The sequence below is a fragment of the Engystomops pustulosus genome, chromosome 6, assembly GCF_040894005.1.
Source record: "Engystomops pustulosus chromosome 6, aEngPut4.maternal, whole genome shotgun sequence".
Taxonomy (NCBI): Eukaryota; Metazoa; Chordata; class Amphibia; order Anura; family Leptodactylidae; genus Engystomops; species Engystomops pustulosus.
The window spans coordinates 62,334,722-62,359,858 of NC_092416.1; the positions used below are offsets into that span (position 1 = coordinate 62,334,722).

The 25,137-nt window shown below is 40.7% G+C and overlaps 1 protein-coding gene across 2 annotated transcripts in view; it reads right to left on the reverse strand.

The window, feature by feature from the left end:
* ARHGEF16 (Rho guanine nucleotide exchange factor 16) overlaps positions 1 to 25,137 on the reverse strand; it is a 33,448-nt gene that overhangs the window by 6,880 nt on the left and 1,431 nt on the right. The window contains exons 2-10 of one of the 2 annotated variants that reach the window (XM_072156327.1): positions 21,550 to 21,872; positions 19,038 to 19,600; positions 16,502 to 16,556; positions 11,307 to 11,476; positions 6,076 to 6,132; positions 5,005 to 5,165; positions 3,004 to 3,156; positions 1,875 to 2,004; positions 1,713 to 1,787 (exon numbers count right to left, since the gene is read on the reverse strand). In XM_072156327.1, coding sequence (XP_072012428.1) covers positions 1,713 to 1,787; positions 1,875 to 2,004; positions 3,004 to 3,156; positions 5,005 to 5,165; positions 6,076 to 6,132; positions 11,307 to 11,476; positions 16,502 to 16,556; positions 19,038 to 19,586 — 1,350 coding nt within the window. In that variant the 5' untranslated portion in view covers positions 19,587 to 19,600; positions 21,550 to 21,872. The remainder of the gene's footprint in view (positions 1 to 1,712; positions 1,788 to 1,874; positions 2,005 to 3,003; positions 3,157 to 5,004; positions 5,166 to 6,075; positions 6,133 to 11,306; positions 11,477 to 16,501; positions 16,557 to 19,037; positions 19,601 to 21,549; positions 21,873 to 25,137) is intronic. The other variant, XM_072156326.1, reaches the window with a different exon arrangement.

A 25,137-nucleotide genomic window follows, 5' to 3' on the forward strand; every position in this document is an offset into this window, starting at 1 on the left:
TTTTTTTTTTTTAAATAAAACGCAAAACTCATGAATTTTTTGAAAAATTAGCCATTGTAGAAATTCAAACTCATTGCGTTTTCAGGCAGATAGATTTACCACCTAAGTAAGTTGCTGAATAACATTTCCCATTTGTCTACTTTACATTTTCATCATTTTTGAAATGTCTGGATAATTTATTTTGATGTCACGCGGCTTACAAATCGAATAGCCCCATTTTCCCATTTTCAAATCTGCACCCTTCAAGCCATAAGAAACAGCTTTTAGGAAGATTGTTAACCCCTTAAGTAATGAAATGGAGGTGAAATTTAGAATGGTCAAATTGTGCCGGTTATATGTTCATTTAGCCCTAAAATTTACACATTTCGAAATGATGAAAAGAGAAAACCAACATGCAATTTGTTCTATAATTTCTCCTGAGTACAGAGACCCCCCACATGTGTCCGTTACTTGTTTTATGGGCGCACAGCGAGGCGCAGAAGGGAAGGAGCGCCCTGCAGCTGCCAGGATTTTAGTTTGCTTTTTCCAGGGTTACCATTTTGGGAATGGTATCCCCTATTGTTGAAAATTTAGAGGTTTTTTTTTTTTTTTGAGGGCAGTAGTAGAAAATAATCAATTCTGTACTGGATTTTTTTCCCCGTCAAACCCCCCCCCCTCCCCCCCCCCGTGTTCACCATATAGCCTAATAATCATGTTATCTTTATTCTATGGGTCAGTACGATTACGGCGATTCCACACTTGAATATTTTTTCTTTCGTTTTACTAAATTTGCCAAATAAAACCCTAATGTGGGAAAAATCTATCATTTTTGTATTGACTTCTTCCGAGTGGCATAACATTTTAACTTTTTTGGCTACAGAGCCGGTTAATGGCTTGTTTTTTTGCGAGACATGTTGTACTTTGCACCAGTATCATTCTGGAGTACATATGTTTTTTGATCACTTTTTATTGCATTTTTTTGTGGGATTCAATAGGTAAAAATCATAAATTTTGGCAGGTTTCTAACAGTTTTTAATGGCGTTCATCGGGCAGGTTCAATAATTATTTAGCTTTATTCTACGGGTTGTTACAGACGCGATGATACTATACATGTGGGGTTTGTGTTATGATTTAGACTTTTTTAAGAGTTATATGTCTCTTTATATGTTATGGGGCTTATGGGCATTTTTAGTGATTTATTACTTTATTTTTTATTGAAAAACTTTTTTTTACTTTTTTTTTCTACTTCCACCATGGGACATGAACAAGCAATCATCTGATAATACTCTGCAATACTGATGTACATGCACATGCATGGGCTGACACTCACAGACGCCATCTTACTGGCAGTGCCTCTCTCTGCAATGATAGCAGATGCCCCCTGAAAACGGTTGCGCTGACCACGGCATTTAACGGGTTAAACACCACGACTGGAGCCCACTCCGACCGCGGTTGTTACACTGGGGTGTTGGCTATTAGTTATAACCCCGTGTTTCCCGATATATCGGACGCTGAACGCGGTGCCTTAGCCGACGTCACAGACGCCGTCGAGAGGTTAAAGGGGTTTATAAAAATCTAGAAAAACATCCTGTTTTTTAAGCAAAAAAGACAGGACCCCTCCTAGTCTGCTGGTTGTGACAGGTATTGCAGTCCAACTAAAATGATTTCCATAGGGCCACCATACCGCAGACAGCCCAAGGACAAACCTTGTAGTACAGGCATACTGTACCCACCTTACTGATGGCTTTCAATGCTCTAGTACAAGCTTCATATTCAGGAGAATAAGGATCTGTTTTTTGACAAATTGTCTAAACAAACAAATAAAAAAATTATAATTATTTTTTTTTTACTTTTTTTTTTTTTTTTTTTTTAAGATACTCATGTGTAGTACTCACATCCATCAGTAGGGGTAGTCTAGTAACTCTCTGCATTGGAAGGATCAGGAAGGAGAACATGGGGAGACCTCCACATTCTGGACTAATCTCAATCTGCTTCAGTGTTTCTTTGAATGTCACATTTGAAATTCTGAAATTAAAAGAGGAAATTTGGGTACTCATTCTGTAATATTTACTGTAAATATATACAATATGTCCAAAACATAGCTTAAAGCAGCAGGGCCCCAGTGCACAATCTATAGGAACCATCCAACCCCATGTACACACATACCCAGCTGCTGAGGCGGGGGGGGGGGCGGTCGGGGATGATCATACAGTTTTACATAAAGAGAAAATGCCATGCTAAGAATTATTGTCCAATGACAATTGAGGCAAATGTCACTGTACTCAAAGCCGTTTTTCAATTTGCATTTCACTTTTATCCAGTAGATGGCTGTAGACTCCACAAGGAGTATGGATCACCATCAATTTAACATAGAGAGGAGAGCAGGTCTGGCTACTGTGTGTACTGCTGGTATATAATAACCTGCAAAGCCAAAACATAAATCTTTAGCAACTTACAACATTCTCCAGTTTCACACAGTAGTAAAGATCAGGAGACGCATAGTGCTCATGCAGGGCCGGCGCATGCACTCGGCATACCTAGTCAAGTTTAATGCAAAGGGGCCCACTGAAGAGCCGTCACCCAGGGGCCAACTGAAACCTGTAGCCGACACTGTGAATATGTCTTCACAAGTAAGACTTGAAGCACATTGTAATGAGCCACTGGGGGAATGACTGGATAGTATGATCCTTCCATTAAAGGTTTCATTATAGGAGGAAAATATGCTATTTCTTTAAAGTAAAAAATACCTGCCTGTTGGTATACCGAACCCTTCCAGCCTCTGCACTAGATATCATAGAAGTTGCTCAATAGTTTGAATGTTAACAAGACTTCAACATATCAGTATCACAGCATATACCAGGTTAATGTAAGGCAAAACGGACCCATATTACTAGTCACATAGGTATATAAACCACATGGATCCATTTTTAACCAATCCAAAAAAAAAAAAAATCGAAGTTTTCCGATTGGCTGCTGAGATCAGTTACTCTTTAACCCACATCCTCAGGCGTGTCCTGAACTTACAGCAGCCTCTGCAGAGTCCGCTGCTGGTACACTTCATTGGAGCAGTAGATGACATATGGCTGGAAATGGTTAGAGGCGTGATTCTCTACAATGTCACTGATGTCATGGATGAAGGGATTATCCTTGTGCCTTTTCTCCAGATCTTCAAAAAATCTAGTATAAAAAAACCACATACAAAAACACAATCACATCACACAGAAATGAAATATTATTCTTGATGTGGTTAATAAAACGCATTGATGTTCAGCATATCCCCCTGTCATAGTCCACCCAATCTGTCCCGCACTACAGAAAGCACATAGCAAGTATTTATCATCAGAGTTCACACATCCTCATATAACACCTTATAGATGTAGCAGAGCAGTGTATCATTTTGTTCATGTTGTTACTGTAGTATGATATGCCCGGTGTGCTGTGCCATAAGACTGAAAGGTTCTGTATTGTACATAACAAGTTCAGCTGTGCTACATCTGCAGATTATTATTAGATGCTAGAAACATTCTTTGTGTAGGATATGGAATTCCGCTCTAAGTGTACGGAAGTGGTAAGATATAGAGATGTATATTATCCAAGCCCTGTGTCCCCAGGGAGAGCAGAAGCCACTTCCATCTGTCAGCTGTGATTATGAGCATATAGGGAATTATATGGCTGGGGCAGTATAGACTACCCGGCCTGCCACTCCACATAAAAGACCACCACTTCTCAGAAAGGTTTGTTAGATGGGTGGACAATGTACACTCGGGAAATGAGGTTTGTGCATCATGCATTTCTCTAACAGTCCTATAAAAACAGACAGACATGAATGGAGAGTAAAAGAGTCCTATAAGGTTTTAAGGCAACAAATCGTATAGGTTGCCGCTACCAATAATTAGCTATACTAATTCTGACACCTTCAGCTCTGCTACATATGTGAGCCAGTAAGGACACAGCGTTGTATAGCTGAACATTCTCATTACGACAATATAATCTGTAGGAGGCATCATCCTCTGCAGGATACATTGGCTAATAAATCATACAGAATAAGTTCTGGGCCCCGACCCCGCAATGATTAAGTGTCCATAAGATTTTGGGGAGTGATATGTAAATATGGTCCCTCTGCAGCTTGGTTACACAACTTCCTGTTATCAGTCTAATGCCTTCATTGTGTGTTGAGGTCTCCACTCGTGTCCTCCCCTGGGTGCATGGATTTACTGGGCCTAGGCCACTGCTGGAATGAAAGGGTTTCCTCTCTGGATCCCATTAAAGGGAGGAACCTGGAGATGATTCCCATAGAGCATGGTCTCATTTCACACATGTGGGAAAAATATCCAGTTTAAATAAAACTATGTCATAGTCATAGACCAGAGTTCCCAAAATACAGAGGATTGGGTGTAGTTAGAAGCAATAAAAGGTCCTTTAGTGGACCTAGGCATTGACACACCAATACTATCCTAATAGAAGACCACTAAAATGTAGCAAAGAGAGATTCCATCCAACTAACACCTCATGCAGAGAGGAGATCCGGGCACAGGTTCATTTAGCGAGTGAGCTGACATTCTTCTATTACAGGGTAACAAAGAGTTGCCTAATCACTTGGTTTCCTCCCTTCCAAAATCAACGTTTAAATTTATACTAATAAGAAAGAATGGCTCTTAGGGGTGTTACTAGAGCCCCTCGGTGCTGTAGCTTCACAGGCTGTTACACTGTGCGGGAAGCATGTCTCCCCATCGCCCCCTCCCTCTGTCTGATCTTGCACAGTGAAAAAGGGAAGTGGGAGTGCTCCTGCACTGTAAACCTGTGAAGATATCTGACTAAGATGCTCTGGTAACACTCACAGGTCCCTTCAGGCTCATTAGCCTACTTTTATTTTAGAAGGAAGGAGGCCATGTATAACAAATATAAGATTACCACAGTCGCAGTGCCTGGATCTATGAGTAAGTGTCCCTGGTTTATCATGTTGGATTTTGATGGTAGATTTACTATAAGATGATAAAAGTCTTACAATATAGAAAGTCCAGTTACCTTTTGCTGACTTCAAGGATATCTGCAATGTTGGAAAACAGATGATGGTGGTCTGTGCCATTAATGGTTTGCTTCAGCTCATCAGACTTTTTGAAGAGTCGGACAAGGATGTCGAGACTGTGCTGATAGGAATATTCTGAGGTAATAATTTCAAATATGGCCTGAAGAGATAACGTACTACTGTAAATATAGTGCAAAAGCCAAGCACACACACCACACCCCAACCCTCCGGGTTTGTGTATTGCATGGTGCAGGTATGCACGACTACAATGTAAAGGGAACCTGTCATCAGGGACCTCATTTTCACTAAAGACAGGTTGTAAAAGCCCATGACACCTGCAGTGCAAAAATGCCTCTCTACCTTTTCTAAGCATTTGCATTACAATATAATTGTGTGTTATAACTTACTCTTGCATCCTGACAAAATCCTGGGGTAGTCACAGGGGCTGGACTTTGGTTTGGATGCATTTCAAAAAACAACATGCAACTTGTCTGAGCTACAGGCTGCCTCCATCTTTGTGCTCCTGTACAGCTTGTCCCTCCCCCACTGATGTCATCTCACCAGGCTGTGACCTCTGACAAGGAGCAGGAGGTGGAGCACAAAGGTGGGGGCCAAGCTCTGAGGAGTGAGTAACACAGACAAGGCAAATGTTTTTTTGAAATGCATCCAAACCAAAGCCCAGCCCCTGGGACTACCCCAGGATTTTGTCAGGGTGCAAAGCAAGTTATACACAACTATATTGTAATGCAAATGCATAGAAAAGGCAGATTTGTACTGCAGGTCTCATGGGCTTTTAAAATCTGTCTTTAGTGAAAATGAGGTTCCTGGTGACAGGTTGACTTTAAAGGGACTTCATCCAAATATAAAAAGAAATGATAGGTCTTTGTTCATTTTCAACTGATTTAAGCACGCATGCATGACCAACTAGCTAGAAATCAATCATTTATCTGGTGGACAGCTACTAACGGAGCAGAAAATATTTCAAAATGAAATGTAGACAAAGGGGCAGGATCTACTTTATTAGTGAGAAAATCTTTGTTACTGTACACATTACAAGAAAAACATTGTACCTCTTGTCTCTTTCGTTCCTCTGGGGAGATTTTATCTAGAATTCCAGATTCTTGTACCTGCAAAAGATCAGGTGATGCATTGTTCAATGGTTTTACTAGCTAAAGCCTTCCAGCTGTCATGTTAACGAAAACAATTAATGGCCTTAAAAAGGAACTCGTCATCAAGAACAGGCATAATAAACCTTATATGAAAAGAAAAAAAAAAATCCTTCGGCACCGGCTAAGTAAAAAAAAAAACATTGCTAATATTTTTATTTAAAATTTTACAACAATATGTATAAAGAAAAACACATAAAATGTGTACACAGACAAATGGTGTATATTTTCCGATGATACAACCCAGCGGATGAGCATACACTTATTTTGACTATATTTACAATAAACGTTACACCCCCCACTGTGCCTTTTTGAAAAGTGCAGTGAGGAGGTCCCAGCTTAAATCTGCCTCCTTCCACCAGTAAAATTGCTCCCCAAACTGTTTCTGCCGGTCTATGTTGGCTCCACCCATCATGGGTGCATGAAATAGTAACAAGATCTCCAGTTCCCCCTCAAAGCTCACTGCTAAATTCACCATGCAATGAGGTACAACATTATGGCTAGCACAGGGAGTGGACTGGGCTCAGGCTGAGATTTAATAAATAAATAAAAAAAAAAAAAGGAACTGTCAATCAAAAGAAGGAGACGTGGTTTACTGGCTGCCTGGAGAGACCCGTGACTTTTTGTCTACTCATTTGCAGATCATAATAACAGCTGTAATTAAAGGAAACCTATCAGCATGGATCTAGCTATAAAAAGGTAGATCAGGTGGTAGGTGGATCTATAGGACATGAGGATAGCCCTTTGATCCTCCAACCAGAAATCTTCGGCTCGTAGCTCCGCACACTCGTACGCGAAGCTACTGCTTTGCCTCCCCTTACATAGAGTTCCTATCCAGAATGAAGGATGAAAGGTGATTCAAAGCGATTGCAAAACAGCAGATTTTGTCACAATTTTTGTTGAAACTTAGGCCCATTAGGGCTTCCGTTAATAAGTGTTTGCGCAGCTTCCATTTGTGCTTCCTACAATTAGATGGAAACTGCTGCCCCATCCCATCTCAAATAAGGGAAGCCTAGTTGAAGCAGTGAAAAACGACACTAACAGAAATCGTAAGTGTTAATAAACGTTTTAATAGATCCATCAGACTTCAGCTATTGTCATATTAGTGACAGAGGATAATGCAGATATGAGCTTGACCCTAGGCCAGTGATGGCGAACCTTTTAGAGCCTGAGTGCCCAAACTTCAACCAAAAGCCACTTATTTATTGCAAAGTGCCAGCGCAGCAATATAAGCAGTAATGTATTTCTCCTTGTTCATTGACAACTTTCAATCGTTCAGCCTCCCAAGGACACCAACGCAGTTAAAAGGAGGAGGGCAAATTCATCTATCATTGTAGGAAGATTCTGCAGGCAGATTCTTTGATTTCTGTCTGGTGAACTTCATTCTGGGGTGATGGCCTGGGTGCCCACAGAAAGGGCTCAGAGTGCCGCCTCTGGCACCCGTGCCATAGGTTCGCCACCCCTGCCCTAGGCCATGTCCCTTCTAGTGCAAAGTGTTTAAAATATATTTGGTGCAAGATGGAACTGAATGGGCCAAGTTTCATTCTGTTGCCATTTTCAAGCTATATTTCTTTACTTGATTTCAGGAAAATAATGGTCTGATGCAGTACCCATGAGTTCCTCAGTTTCTATTTCATCTAAAATCCAGTTAAAAAGTACCAGCTTCTGAATCAAGCAAGGAATGTTGCCGAGTTGCATGCACATCTTCTGAGGTGAGGCAATACATAGTCCATGAAGAAGTAGCCTGCCTGTAAGGTCTACCAGTGTGGGCAATAGACAATGTAGGATTGGGAGTACTCTGATCTCACCCACTGACACCTACAGGAAGTGAACTGACAGGATATAAAAAGCTGTAGTCCTTGCTAATGGGATTAAGGTGGTGAAGAAAACCCAGGGCTGAAGAAAGGAGTTCAATAGTGTGAGATATTGACAGTAAATATTCCTCAGTCTCATCCATATTTATTTATGTTGAATTGGGTCGAAACAATGATATCCAGGTATGATACATTGTTTTCACAGCTTGCTCCATTCTAGCCCACTTCTTTATGCCTTCTTCCCATATCCTCTCCATTGTATCCATTTCAGGATCCATTTCAGTTTCTTAACACCATATACATTATCGCAGCACTGAGCTTCTTTCTGGAACCATGGTTGTTACCATCCTCCCTCCCTTCTGATACTCTACTCCAGTGATGGCGAACCTTTTAGAGGACGAGTGCCCAAACTGTAACCCAAAAAACCCTGCTTATTTATCGTGAGGTGCCAACCAAAAATTAAAGCAGTAACTTATTGCTCCCTGTTCTTCAACAACTTTCAATCATACTGGCCTCCTGAGGACAGCAACACAGTAGAAAGATGGAAAATTGTCATCATTTTAGCTTCTTTTCAGTTTCCCTCTGTACTCTTCCTTCAGTCCCATGTAGCGAAGAAAGTATCAAAATATGACTGAAAGCTGCATCTTTTAAGTTTCTTGGAACTACAGGAAGATTCTTTGAGTCTTGTCTAGTGTGCTGGGGTGATGGCCTGGGTGCCCACAGAAAGAGCTCTGAGTGCCGCCTCTGGCACCCGTGCCATAGGTTCGCCACCACTGTTCTACTCACTATGAATTTTCCCCTGGATTCCAGCTTACCAGCAATAAAACAGGAGCACACTTACACATAAGGGGCAGATTACATAAAAGCTTTTGGGAAAAGGGAGGTGGAGCCACTCAATACAGGAGCAAAAAGTATACCGAAAAAACACCTAGAAAGAAACTACAGCGGTGCACGCTGCTAGAAAATGAAGATTATTAATTATTATTTATATAGCACCATCAAATTCCGTAGATTAGAAGCCACACAATGACCAGAAACAAAACTTTTTGTAAAGTTTGCTGGCAGGTAAGTTACTCTATAATTAAAAGTCTCTGTTTTGTTTCTTATATCCCACAACAAGATGTCACTTGTTTTCTTTGCTCACTCAGCGATAGCTTAGACATTCCACACAACAAAGGCAAGAGAGGGGTTTAACAGATTCATTTCAGCCTGTCAGCAGAGATTGTATCCAGCCAGAGACATTAGAAACGGGCCACATACTTCCAGTAAATAGAAGATACCAGAAGATAAGCTGTAAGTTAGCATGAGGCCACTTTTTACACTGCGTTTTTGTGGGATTTTTGGCAGAAAACACAACAAAACTTCAGTTTGGAAACCCTGCCTATAGGCGCCAACAGATACCAAACACATTCAATGTGTAAAATGAGTCGGCTGACCATCTGCAGTGTCCGGGGTCAGACTGGCCCACCAGGGAGTTATCCCACAAGCACAACATATTACAATGGGTACCAAAGATATAGTAAAATACAAGCCCAAACAAAACACCCATACAATATTTATATGTAGAAATACATGTTAATACTTCTAAAATAAATCAGGAAAAAAGAAAAATCTCACTAAGCAAAACATTGCCAAAGTTTACCTGAGAAAAAAGCAAAATTGGCCAGTCAAAAGTGATATCATGTTTATTTTGCATGTAATTATAATACAAAACAATAACAAACGAAAAATGTACAATACAAAGCACAAAACATAAAATACAAAGTAGTAACATTTCTAGTGGTGAAAACAGGAGTTGCTGTTGAGCAACAGGGATGGTTCTATAATGGGGGTTGTAATGAACCCCTTCCTTCACTGGGGTTTAAAAAAAAAAAAAATACCCAAAAGGGAAAAAATACCTTTAGGCTATACATGTTCTAAATAAAGACTAGAACATATGCCAATTCTAGTACAAACCAACAGAGGTTTCTTACCCTTGGATACCCAGAAAAATTCAATATAGAAAACAAAAAAAAAAAAAAAGACATACGTTTCATTAATCAGCAATTTAAAAGGATCTTTCTTCTCAACACATCCACTTTTAAACCTACTTAATACATTGACAATAATTGAATCCTATCCCAAGCAGCGTAGTGACACATTGTCTGATTACTGATAGAGGGGAAACAGCTCTTAATTTTTGCATCTGCCTAACGTATACTGAAACGTACCCGGAGCACTGCATATTCCCAGAAGTGCCGTCCACCTGCTAATTTTGGTATACTGAAACGTAGGCGTTTAAAAATTGACAAAAACAGATGCATCTTGTGTCATCCGTCTACGTTTAGTTGACATATATGTTGTAGGCAAAAAAAAAAAAAAAAGATTTGTTAATAGCAGATGACTGTGCCAGGAGGGGTTTCTGTAACATAGCACGAGACCCTGAGGCTAATTTGCATAATGGTGCTTTTCGACAAAACAAGACCAATAGAAGTTGGAGGAAGAACTGTCTTAGGGAGACACAAAACAGTGTGCTTGGTGTAAATACTGCACCCATGTGGTAGATTTCCTCTAAAAAAGAGGCGGTGTCTCTATGCAATCTGAAATGGTCAAATCAGATTTGACAGTGTCTTATTGTGTCGAGACAACCCCCCCCCCCCCCCCCCCAACTGGTTACACACAGTTGTAAGTCTAGGAATGACAGAGAAATGGTTAAACACCGATTTATGAGGGCAAATCAATCATATAAATAAGAATGTAATTTTTTACCATTACATGTGAAGAGATGCAATTCACGCTTACACCTGCACATTATGTTCTAAAGGACTCATAAAACAAATGATTATTCTCCGAATTAAGAAAGGGGTTTACACCACAGCACATGGTGATAGCAGCCAGGGTTGACATCGCTGCTACCTGGATTTATGATATCACAGAAAGAGGACAACCTTTATATACTAAGAAACTGCTACAAGTTTCACCTGCTGGTCACAACTAGATTTCTACAATCTTGCGCAATCTGTAAGAACGAAGGTGATGGAAAAAAAATCAGGGTACAGTTGGCTGCTAAAAAGCAGGACCCAGTGCTAGAAATTTTGAAGGAGGAAGTTGAGGTGGAGGAGACTGGACTAGAGGCAGAGAACATTTTCACACCAGATATCAACATAGGACATGGACATAAACAGAGGGTGGTCTTCCATCATCAAATACGGTACTATGTACCAATCCATTCAACCTACCAGCCGTTATGCCCAGTTAAGAAGGCACCACCTTCTGCTTGTAGTAAAGGTTTCGCCCCTTAATACCTACTATTTATATACAGATAAAGAGAAAAACTCCTACCTGTGGAAGCTGACTCCAGATGAGCTGAGCAGGTCGATAACTCCTTACCACTATGCCATCATCAGGTTGGGGCTCAGTCGGGGCAAGAGAATCATCTAACAGGTCATCATCTGACTCTTGGTTGTTGGAGCTGAGTCCTCTTTCTCTGTATTCCTGATACAACCTGGGGTCTGGAGAGAAAAGACGGTTGAGGAATATGGAGAGGTTCTCTGTAAACTCTCTGATATTTTCACAGTTCTCTTCCACAGTCTTGTTGAAGGAAGAGAGGAATTTAACAGTCACACTGTCCCTTCTTGCCCAAGAAGACGAAAGAGAAAGCCTCCGGAGAACACCCAGCACCACATTTTCTTCTGCTGTGCTCTGTTCCATGGTTTGAACTGTCTTTCTTAACTATAGCTGCTCATGTTTTTAGTTGGTGAAGTAAAATTGTAGCCAAGTGTTGAATTTAACATCTAAGACTCAAGAGAATGACACCAATATACAAATGAATCTGTACTTGGAACTCTTAAAAGATTTCATGTACAAAGAGCTTCTTAGCGGTGTCATGTTGAGTCTCAAAATATACAACCGTAAATTGTAATTATTCTCTGCGCCATCCATTGTATAAGGATGGTATGGTAGGTCTTGCAGTTCAGTTCCCATTTAATTGAATAAAACCAGGACTGACGTTCCCTGGAATCATAAGTTAGATGGAGCTTGCCGATTCCAGGTCAGCCTTGCCATTGGGTCTGAGGACTAGAGGCAGTTGGAACAACTGAATGGTCGAGGTGTAGGGGGGCAGTAGGGGGAACCTCTTTAAGCCAAAATAATTGTCCCGGATGCAAAATATTGTAGAAGAATGAACGCAAATAAAAATTACTAATATATCAGAAAAGCACCTCAATCAAGAGTTGAGACATAGTTACACAACTCCAGGTAATGAAACCTGTTCTGCAGGCTTGGAGGACAAACATGTGACCATACAAGACATTACTCAGAATTGGGCGGATAGTAACAAATTGTGAGAAAGCAAGTGAAACACAGACAGTGTGGGTGTCCCAATAATATGAGTGGCTGTGGCAGTCTGTAGTTTCAAAGTACAGTTACACTTTAGATCCTAATAGCTTTTAGTGCACGAAGGCATTTTTTAAATCAGCATAGCATAGGCTATTGGTACCCGTCATCAACGAAAAAAAAAAAAAAAAAATCACATTCCAGGTGACAGGTTTCTATAAAGGGGGTGGGGGATTGTGGGGGTCTCCGTTCTGATATCGGAATGAGAAATGGAAAGCGCTGATATGGTGCAGTATGTTTAGACAGGGCAGCCCGTGGTGCATACCCGAGAGCCAGAGGGTGTAGATATATTTTACAAGGTTTACAAAAGTATTGAGTCACAAGCATCCCACAAAAAAAAAAAATAAAAAAAATAAAAAAAAAATAAATATCATTCGGCACTCAACATGGAGTTGATTGCACTTTAAAAATAATGATTAAAAAAAACTATTATTTAAAAAGACATACCATATATACTCGTGCATAACCATTTTTCAGCACAAAAATGTGCTGCAAAACCTCATCTCTGCTTATACACGAGTCAATAAAAAATAAACTTACATATTAACCTTCCAGCTGTCCCCGAAGCTCGGCGCGGCTCCTCTTCTGTCTTCTCTGCGATGCTCCGCTCCCCACAGCTCCTCTTCTGTTGGCAGAGATGCGGCCATGCACCCAGCCCGGCCGGCACACTCTATGATGTGGTCTCAGATGACATCATAATATGCGCCGGCCAGCAGAGCGCAAGGCTGCGTCTCTGTTGGCTGTTACAGCAGACAGAAGATGAACCACGGGGAACCACGAAGCATCGTGGAGAAGACAGAAGAGGAGCCGCACCAAACATTGGGACCACGCGAGTATGTAAGTTTTTTTTTTTTTAAGTGCTGTGCAAACTGGGAACTGGTTGGCTGTATACTAAAGGGGGCTAGCTGGCTGTATACTGGGAGGCTGTGACCAATACATTTCCTACCCTCTGCTCATACTTGAGGTTTTCTCAGTTTTTGGTGCTAAAATTAGGGGCCATGGCTTAGACTTAGTAAATACAGTATACTTAAAACATGCTGGTATTGAGATGCGTTTCAATCCTTGGACTGGGCTCAATTGATGACAAGCCTGGTTTGGGAATTTCAACATCTCAATACCAGCATGTTTCAAGTCTTTTTAATCATATATAGTTTTTATAATTTTTATTTAAAATAAAGTGCAATCTACTACATGGAGAGCACCGCACATTATTTTGTGTTCACTATCATTAGATCAGTGGATAAAAATTGAAGTTTCAAATAGCCCTTTGATAAGAATGGTTCAGTAAGGCAACAGTGGAAAATCACTGAAGCCAGGAAGAGAAAAACAAAAACTGTACATGTCCATAAGCCAAAATGGGACCAGTGAAAAATCACTGATGTGGGGGAGAAAAAAAAATTGAGCTAGAGAGAGAGAGAGAGAGAGACGCCAATGTGAAACCACCCTAAGACTCTACAAATACTTTAATAGGTAGCTCAAATTCCCATGCAATTGGGATTTCTCCTCTAGCCCCCACCTCTCCAAAGCAAATCAGTGCTCTTAGCCTTAAAATGGTAATAAGGTCATCATCTGCCATGTGGGCGGGTCCTGGTCTGTAGCACAAGCTACCAACTGTAAACCAAGTAATGGTAGATAACCTATTTACCATATTGAGAGCCAAAACCTATAGAAAACATTCACAGTTAGTTGGTGCACCTAGCATACTGGGTGCACATTGTATGCATTAAGCTCCCCCTAGTGGTGATAAAAAGGAAACCATTTTACAGTTCCACCCTATGCAGGGCGCTGTATATCAGTAAGCCAAGATAAAAGATTGCAGCCATAGGATACAAATCATCACAGAATTTTACATGTTTAGATAAAAAATAAATTCTTAATCTAACACAAAAAAGAGGATTAAAATAATCGAACTGCATTTTTGTTCTTCTGAAAGGTCACAGCAGGACTACAAATAACTTGCTGTGAACTACAACACTTGGCAGCAGGAGACAAGACTTCGCTCCAATATACATTCCAGAGCGGGATTTGTTCTGCAGGACGTGGCTGCTCTATAATAGTCATCCTATTAGGCATGGGAAGAATATAGGAAGGACTGTGCTACTGCACACTCAGCTTTCTAAGGACATCAGAAATATATTCTGTACAATATATTTTCTACTACTCAGGTGTGTCAGTCTTCACCCTAGCTCTAGACTTCTCTACAGGGACCAGGGGAGACAGTGCCATTCCTCTCAGATAGCGGGTGCTACAGAGCTTGACATAGTGGTAGGACTGATAGTCTTAACTGTTTTTTAGTAAGCAATGCTGCATCTGGAGCAACAGTCTATGGGGCCTTGTGCAGGGAAGTCCAGGATTGTGAACATCTGGGGGGGGGTCACAACACTCTTTAATACAAAAAGCCAAATGCCCCACCCCGTTACATGACTGTCACGGTCTACAGCTGGAATAGTTTCAACACAGATATAATCCGGTTTGTGAAAGTTTCTGGAAGTGCAAGATATTTAGCTCCACCTGACCCAGGCTGTGTCCTCTGGTCTCATGTATAAACATGCCCTGCGCCGATATTATAGCTACATGTAACTGCATGTAGACGGGAAGGTCACAAATACTAAAATTCTACAAAGTCGGATGTGTAATGATCACAGTTACAAGTATACATGCTGCTGTGTGACATCTTCACACCGGACTTTCCATTCATACCTCACAGCAGTACAGCTTCCCTTTACTTTAAGTGGGCAAGTATAAAAAGACCCCAATAAGGTTACCCATGTTAAACTTAATGGGGGACATTTATCACAATCTAGGTAAAACTTTTGTAGTTGCCCATGGAGGTCAGCTATAATTTTACAAACAGCTATGGGAAAATGAAAGCTGAGCTCTGATTGGTCGCCAACTAGAACAGTTCTGCTCTCAGACACTTCTGATAATCTCCCCCACCCTGTTAAACTTTGCTAGAAACCGCCGTACCCCTATTACTGTCTGCATGCCCCCTCCATAACCGTTCCCATATCCGTGTTTGGAGGGGAGTGCAAACTGTACTGACTGCACACCCCATCCACCAGCAGGACACGTTTCTGAGTCCAGCTGCCGAGAGGTCACCTGACCTGCAAATAGGTTAATGGATGACCCTATCAGGGTCTTATACTTACCCTGTTAAAGGTTGCTTTAAGGGGCCAACCCCATTAAAGGAAATCATTTATCAAAATCAAGCACTCACTCATCAATCCAGGCACTGTGACTGTGGTGATATTCTAATATTTGTTACCCATGGTCTCCTTCCTTCTAAAAATCTATTTTTAAAATTATGTTAAATAGCCTGATGATTTCCTGGGGGTGTTACCTCTGTGCTGCAGGTCCACAAGTTGTAAGACGGTCCCCCCTCATTCGCTGCTCCCTCCCTCTACTACAGAGTGGGAGGTAGAATTGCTCCTGCACAGTGTAACAGCCCGTGAAGGGCTATGGTAACACCCCCAGATCCCTTCTGGATTTTAGAAGGAAGGAGGCCATAGATAACAAATATAAGAAGATTACCACAGTCACAGTGCCTGGTTTATCATGCTTGATTTTGTTGGTAGAATTCCTTTAAGGTGACAGCAAAGAAAGTGACAATGTTTTTTTCCATAGGGAGGTAGTATTATTAAATTGTACATATGAAGGCAGTATTATAATTGTTCTAGTATCTAGTTAAAATCTTGTACACAGACTGGTAGAATTATACTAGTTAGCACTACACTCTAATGCAGGATACAGCACTAAAGATTTTGATCACCCATGCCATTGATATAACACAGGAATAATATGGCCATGCTAAACACACCGTATAGTAGCTACATTACTGTACACACAGGGCAATAGTAAAGTAGCTACACCTCTTGTACCTAGGGGGCAGTATTGTAGTAGTTCCCTATACATCAGGATAATTATCTTTACGCTGATCATAGATTTCAGCTTTCGCTGCATGAAATATTCAGCAGCGTTAATGATATGCTGCATTATTTATGCAGATTCTCATATAACTTAATTGTGTTTCCACACATCTATACTGATTGAGTCTCATCAATCTTTTGTCATATTAAGGATTTAATATGCTTAAATTATTTTATAATGGCATAATTACTATAGAGAAATAACTTTCCACTTACCGTCTTTAAAGGAACCAGCAAAGTTTCTTTGAAATTTCTTCTTGGTAAATGTTTTCTGTAGAATACAATGCAAAGTTGTCAGTGATTTATTTCTGCAGGGTGTCTGCAAAGGGCAACAATACTGCAAAATTCTTGTGTTTAGGCACAAGACATATCACCTGGATGGCAGGAGGAAGGGGGGGGGGTGTTACCTAGAATTTAGGCCAGATTTATACAGCAGTAACCCAATCAATGTTTTGCATCAGCATTTTAGAACCCAAAATCAGAAATGGATCCTAAACAGAGAATACACAGAAAATCTTTTTCTGTGTAAGGTGCTATTCCAATTTTTTTAATCCATCAACCTATTTAAAATATAAAGTCTTCTGATCTTTACCAGCATATTAAGGTTAGAGTTAATTAACATCTATATGTTTTTATTAGTTATTAAAACACTTGCTGGAAAGTCACAAGATGAGGACATGTAAGGGCTCTTTCACATTGCCGTTAGTGCTCAGCTTCAGTTGCGCATCTGTTGCAGTTTGTATCCGCTGTTTCTCCATGTCCTCAATAAAATAAACTGAAGATTTAGAATTTATTTCTTCTTGAAAAAAAAATAAAAAATCAGCCTCATCAGTGAAAAAATGAATGTATTCATTTTCCCACGGACAACAGAGTAAAAGTCAATGTGAAAGCACCCATAGAAATCAATGGATTTGTAAGGCATCCCTGGAAATCATTGAACCAAGGATGTGAAAAACAATGTGAAAGAGTCCTAAAGCTGAGAAACTTCTGCTGAAAGTCACATCATAACAGCGCTGTCTATAATGTCTTCTAGAATAGATATACTGGTTGGGTTTTAATCCCGCATCATATCACTAGGCTTCCTGAAAGTCATGCTTGATGTTAAAGGAAACCTACCACTTGGGATAGGGCTTATAAGCTGGACATGCCGTGCACCAGCTCAGGGTGAGCTGGTGCCGGCACTTATCTCCGTTATGTTTTTAAATAGTTTAAAAGTGTTCTAACAGTTTATTAATGTTTATATCCTTACTGGCTTTCCCGCACCGGGGTCCGCGCTCGGCGCACCATGCGCGCTACCGTGTGTGCATCTGAATAGGAAGTGGTTGCGCGCATGGTGCACCGAGCGCGGACCCCGGTGCGGGAAAGCCAGTAAGGATATAAACATTAATAAACTGTTAAAACACTTTAAAACTATTTAAAAACATAACGGAGATAAGCGCCGGCACCAGCTCACCCTGAGCTGGTGCACGGCATGTCCAGCTTATAAGCCCTATCCCAAGTGGTAGGTTTCCTTTAAAGGGGCTGTTAAAGGTGTTTAAAAAGAGGCATGGTTTTTCTTATCCAATCCAAGAAAACGTATTTGTATATTTTTGTATAGTCACAATGAGCCAAATACAAAGTGTAGACTACATGCTGTATACAAATACAGGCTCTCCTTTACAACACATAACGTTGCTAAAGAGAGACATAATTTATAATTCTAGTTTAGGCAAGAAAGAATAGCAGCTTTACCTTCATCCCTATGCTAGCCACAAATGACATATCCGTATATCATCAGTAAGGGATTAGTAAGTAAGCTTATACACTGGATTGGAGATGGTTAAACAGCCACTGTATGTGTGATCTAGTGGACGACTGTTTACCTATATTGAATGTTACATTGATTAATACTTCATCAAAACCAGATGGACAGGGAGATATTTTTCACAGAAAGCCCATTGCTGGGCTACGGACATAAAAATGGATGACAATGTATTTCTAGACAGTGTCTTTGGTTGGCTAAACGTAATTAAAAAAAAAAGTTATGCTAAAAATTAAAGATGCCAAATAGGCAAATGATAAGTGAAGGGCCAACTATTTAACAGGTTTATTAAAAATGTTTTTATCATTTAAGCAGAAAAGTCCAGATCGATTATGGAGCAGGCCTTGGGCCACTGTAGGGTTCTAGGGTGAACCAGGTTCCATTTAACAAAATATCCATATTAAAGGTACCAATGCACAAGAAGTGCCAAGTTTGGAACTCCTGGATCTCGGTGTTCTGCCCTGTGGGCTCTGTGGTGTACACGAGGCTTTGTATTCATCAGTGTAGGTGATTAATCGCAACAGTTACTCCTCTGGTTTTACGAGTTTGTGTTTCTGAACTTCCAAGCACTTCACATAATCCAAATATTTCTATTAGGATTTGGCTCAGGACATAGAAGTCAAGAAACCACTGCACTGAACTGATGGGGGCTTATGATCAAATGCAGGTTAACAGTTACCCAATGTACTACAACCTTCCTTCTCCACATAGAAATTATATAAGATTGCACATTTTATACATTGGGAAGTGGCATTTACATATACTAGTATAATAGGTGGCCACACCTGCCTAATCCCCAATGCTGAGACCCTTTAATCAGGGAAATCATTTGGATGGGGGCTGCAAACTTGTACTACAAGTCACATCATATCTTAAAGCGATTGAGAATCTTCTATGTATATATTGCCCTTAACATACATAATATGATAGAGGCATTCATTTTATACACACCTTAGGTCTTGAAGGGCTCTTTGGAGGTGGTGCATTTGGATCTTCTGAAACCGGCTTTAATGTAGATACTGGCTTTCGAGGTTCATAGTCATCATCCCTAAAACCTTTCATAGCGGCCCGGTAAGACTGGTTCCTCAAGTTTCTTTTCAAAGAACCCCCACCTTCAAACTCATCCTCTGGGGAGTCTAAACAAATGTCAGGAGCAGAAACCCGCTTGGGATCATTTCGAGCAAATTCTTTGCTAAAGGTTGTTGCAGCAAAGCTATGATGTCTTGGGACTTTTGTTTTGGAGGCAAGGGCTAAGCCTTTTGGGATCATTTGTTGAGTACCAAGTTTTTGAGCGGCCGCACTCTCGGTGCTCAGTATAATCCGGTGGGCCTGCACCGGGGAGGGATTCTGATCCGGAACATAAGATTCATTATCCATGGCATTCACCGACTTTTTTTGTACTGATGAATTTGAGCTGATGTTAAGGTCCAAGTATTTGTTTTTCTCTAACAAAAGGAAAGATTTCTCCCCCACTGATGGATCTGAATAGCGGTGCGACATTGTGTAGGTTGTCCCTGAAAAATAGATTCATATTATTGGTACAGGCGATTAACTGTAACCCTATAATGAACAAATGTAGGTCAACAATCTAAAGACTAGGAAAAAATAATACATACATTAGCTCCAAGCAAAACACAATGCATCATCATGAACCTGAAAGTAAGACACTAGATCCAAGAGCAATAAACCTTGTAAACAAAAGGTTATCTGGCTCCATAGTTATAAATGGATAACAAAATACCAACAAGGAAGATGAAGAAAAAAGGATCTGGTGGGTGTGTATTACTAATACACTCACTTTAACCCCTTATCAACCTGTCCCTTTTTTGTTTTTTCATTTTTCACTTCCCACCATCAAAAAGCTACAACTATTTTATTTACATGTAAAGAGTTCTGTGATGGCTTGTTTTCTGCATAACAAATTGAACTTCATAGTGATGGTATTTATTCTTCCATGCCGTGTTCTGGGAAGCAGGAAAATAAAATTCCAAATGCAGTGAAATTGGTGAAAAAACACATTTGGGCTTGGATTTTACGGCTTTCACTGTGCGCCACAAGTGACAGGTCTACTTTATTATTTGTATATACAAGCAAAATGGTCAATCCGGATGCCACCACTATAACCAATGATGCAGAGTTAGGTGAAGTATGGAGACTAAAGTTATCAATATAACAATATCAAATTTTTGACCAGTACTAAGTCACATTAATTTAAATTATACAAAGCAGCACATGTGATCTAATAAAACATAACTTTTAATAAGTCGCATAAAAGTGCATAATTAATCCTACACAGGGAGCTTCAATCTTCACCAAGATGGCGGCACGATGGACGGTATAACACCCGCGATTCGTGCTAGCAATATGCAGCAAACACTTACCGTCTATGGAGAGGGCTTAGCCCATGAGCCCTCTCCATGCACCTGCAGCTGACCCTTGACGTGCTATTACGTCACAGGCCATTAAAGGATTAAGTGAAGAGAATAATATAGTAGGTAATCACACCAGGCAGGTGGGGTTTATAAAAATATAAAGGGTTTTGGAATAATTCCCCAGGCACATCCTGTAACTATCCTAAATAAGTGCTTGTCTTTCTCCACGCATGCCCAGCTCTCCAGGACACAGGCGCTGCATTATCATGTCACCTGTGTAGTTGTTCAGGAGCCTATCATTTTCACATTCCTATAAGCCCTGAACTGCTGTCCAGCTGTATAACTGGTTTTCCCTTTATGTGACTCAGGACCTTATACCAGGATCTCAGATTACGAGCTAAAGTCCATAAATCAGGGCTACACCCTTTTTGTGCAAACTTATAATTCATAGGTGAACAAAGCAACAAAGGCGTCCAGGACAATGAAAACAAATATGGAGAAGAAAATCCCCCACCACCCCCCAGTGACCTGTACAGTAGCAGAAATCCCCTTACCCACTCTACTGTGACACAAACTTTGTACAGTGTTTTTGCGTGGTTAACGGGTCTTTCAAATACTAAGGTCGGCGCCACACGTGGCGCTTTTGTCTGCGTTTGCAAACTCAAACAAAGTCGCGCCCACCGGGGCGGGCCTCGGCCCGATCGCATCGGCGTTTCTATGGAAACGCCTGCGATCGAGAACGAGACGCCGGTGTTTCGCGTTAAATTAACACGAAACACCGGCGGCTCGTTCCCGATCGCAGGCGTTTCCATAGAAACGCCGATGCGATCGGGCCGAGGCCCGCCCCGGTGGGCGCGACTTTGTCTGCGTTTGTGTTTGCAAACGCAGACAAAAGCGCCACGTGTGGCGCCGACCTAAGGGTGATGCCACACATGGCGCTTTGAACCCGTTTTTTGGTCTGTTTTGAAGCAGTCCTTTAAAAAACACAATGAAGAGGAAAGAACAAAAAAAAACACAACCGAAGAGGACGGCGCCTCGTGTGATAACGTTTTGAAAGATTTGTTTCCAGGTAAGAGATAGAGGGTGCTCACCTGGTAGCCACTTGGCTTAGTTGCATATATAGAAGTAGGGATCTTGGTTATCCTTCTCGGTGGAGAACAATTCCTTCAGGTTACTTCAGCAGCTACCCAATAGCTCCGAAAACCGGTATCCGTTGGAACCGTTAGCACAAGAGTATTAGTAGAGGAAAAATGGCGCTACAAATGGGTGCGCTTGTAACCCAGAAGATTTTTACCAAAACCACGAATTGGTGTAGAAGAAAGGTAAGTATTTATTAAAAATGGTTAAAATTCGGTTTTAAACAAAGGTGTATTGGTTACGCGTTTCGGGATGGTGTCCCTTCATCAGACCAGTACTACAAAACATGATAACAAAGACAAAATAGATGTACAACAAATAAAATTGAATATATAAAAATAGGTTCACATGCAATGTGACTGGATGAATATATACACATGTGCATAGGAGGCGAACATACAAGGTAGAGAGACCTTACAGGGATGGCTAAAAAGGACGTGATACAGCTAAATTAAAACGGCACAAATATATGATGGTATATATATAAACTAGGGACAGTGATTGAATAAAAAGGTGAGGGTATTGGTAATATAAAGTGAATAAGTGTCCAAGATTAAAGAGCAAAAGATAAAATAAATAAAGGGGCTGTAGGGGTTAAGATACTTACAAATTGCAGCGCCCGGCAGGATAAGCTGGAGCTGCAGAATGGGCGCGCGCTGCCGCGCCGACTGTATATAAACAGTTCGGGCGCTGGTACGCGCGCGAATGCACGGTCGAGAGTGCGCATGCGCACTAGGTATTTTGCGGCCCCAGGGAAGTGGCGCGTGCGCAGTGATGATGGAGGTAATAGACGGAGTGGGAGTGTATAATACGTTTGCGCAAGCATTGGTGCGCCGTATATAGCCACAGGTGGTTAGACTAGGCTGTAACATGTAGTTGCAGCAATGGACACGAAGTATAATTGTTGACCAAAAGATGAGTGATTAACATAACTAGACGCAATTATTGAATAGGAATAATGGATGCATACTTATATAAATATATATGGATAAATGAAATCTAAAACTAAAACATCAAGAAAACTGATTTAAAAGCAAAGGAAATTAATATAATAAGTAATAATGCAGATAATATAAGAAGTAAATATGAATAAATAATTGATTAGTGGAAAGGAATGCAGAGAATAAATACAAAATGATTAAAAGATGGATTGACAATACAAGGAACAAATAATGCAAGAGTAATTACAAAAACATGGTAATTGGAAAATAGCACGGATAGGGGAATAAATTAGATAATGATATTCATAATAATAATATAAATATTTGAAGGGGAATGATAGATATTGGATGTGATGGGGAGTTAGAAAATGTTTTCAAGAGATTCATTCAGACCCGCTGGTGTGAGAGTTTGGAGTTTAAAAATCCAATACATCTCACGTTTGATGAGAAAGTTATATCTCTGTGGAGTAGAAGGGGGGATGTGTTCTATTGGGGTAATTTTGAATTCTTTATAGTTGCTTTTGTGAAATTGTGCTGCATGTCTGGATAGGCTATGTAAAGGGAAGGCGTTGTTGATATTACTTCTGTGCTTATTTAGCCGTTCCCTCAGAGGCTGAATGGTACGACCCACGTATTGTAGTCTGCAACTACATTCAATCAAGTAAATAACATAGTTCGAGCTACAATTAAGAAAGTGTCTAATCTGGAAACATTCACCCGAATTGTTTGATGTGAAGGACGATTTTCTGTGACAGATGGTTTCGCAGCATTTGCACATACTGTGGCCACACTTAAAGCTACCTAAAATTTTAGGAAAGAATGAGGTGGTTTTATTTTGAGGCATACGTAAGCGACTGGGGGCGAGGAGGTTTTTGAGTGTCCGGGATCTCCTGAAAGTAATTCTGGGGTTATTTGGCAGGACGTTCTTAAGGTGCGGGTCATGTAGTAAAAGGTTCCAATGTTTATTAAGAACTTTCCTGATTTCCCCACCATTGTCTGAAAAAGTGGTGATGAAATTGATCTCGTTCTGTATTTCTGAGTCATTTTTCGCCCTCGGCTGGAGACAATCTGATTGGCTGAGAGTGCTTGCCTTGGAGCATGCAGAAGAAAGTAAGGGAGCAGGATAGCCTTTTGCTCTAAAACGTTTACACAGAATATTACTTTGTATCTTATAATCCTCATCAGTTGTACAGTTGCGTCTGATTCTTTTAAACTGACCGTATGGAATGTTAGTTTTCCATTTTTTAAAATGGTTGCTAGAAAAATCCAGAAAACTGTTACTGTCCACTGCTTTGAAGAAAGTTCTGGTGTTGATTTTTTGGTTGTTGTGGAAAACAATGACGTCTAAAAATTCAGTTTCTTTTGGTGATATGTTGGAGGTAAATTCTAAGCCCCAATCATTATCATTAATGCTATTGATAAAGTCGAGAGCCTCTTCCTTGTTACCCCTCCAAATGATGAAAATATCATCTATATATCGTTTGTATACTATGCATCTCTCGAATAGTGGATGGGTGAAAATGTTAAGCTCCTCAAAAAGGCCTACAAAAAGGTTCGCATAACTAGGGGCGAATTTGCTGCCCATAGCCGTCCCCCTCTGCTGTATATAGATTTTGTTCTGAAACGAAAAGTAATTGTGGGTGAGGATAAAGAGAATAGCTCTGAGTAAGAAGCTGCTTTGGGTATTAGACATGGTTGGGTCGCTTCTTAAAAAGTGGGATACGGCATGTACGCCGAGGTTATTAAAAAATGCATGCGTGTTGGACAGGTTTTACTAATTATCTTAATTAAAACTGGTCCAAAACTGATGCGTTTTTTAGATGGACTGCTTCAAAAGGGACCAAAAACGGGTTCAAAACGGCATGTGTGGCATCACCCTAAGTCTCCATTCACATGCAAGTTCTGTGTGCATTTTTGACATGCGAAACTCGCATTGCACTCTGACCCAATGGGGCTCATTTACTTACCCAGTCCAGTCGCGATCCAGCGGCGTGTTCTCCAACGAGGATTCGGGTTCTGCCTGGATTCACTAAGGTCGTACGCCAGATGTCCACCAGGCGTCGCTGCTGTGCTGAGGTCCGCCGGAGTACACCATCTTCTTCTCGGTGCATGTAAGTGCTTGATCTTGCGACACTTTTCGTTTTTTAAATTCCACAGTTTTTCCGAATCCGTCCGGTTGTCCGACAGCCACACCCCCCCCCCATTTCTGTCGCGTGAAAGTCGGCGCCAAAGCACCAAAATCCGTTCGTGTGCGCCAAAATTCTGCGCAAAATGGAAAAATTTGGAAAATCCGACGAAAGTGTGGGGTTCAGACCCTTACGAAATGAGCCCCATTGTATTCAATAGGGAGAATTTATCATTACAATGTCTTTGAAATGTTCAATTCCATTTTTGTTTTATCTGAACTCATCATTTAGATTCTTTTGCGTTTGTCGCAAAACGTTCCTTTTCTTAGTGCACATGTCCCTCCAAGGAGCAATTGGTCTTGATACATTTGGTAGTGGTTTTTCTCCTATTTGTACCCTAAGGGTTGACTGGAGTCATTCTGCGCCAAAATGAAAATTTGCGCCAAATCGCAAATCATGAATTCAGTTCAGTATT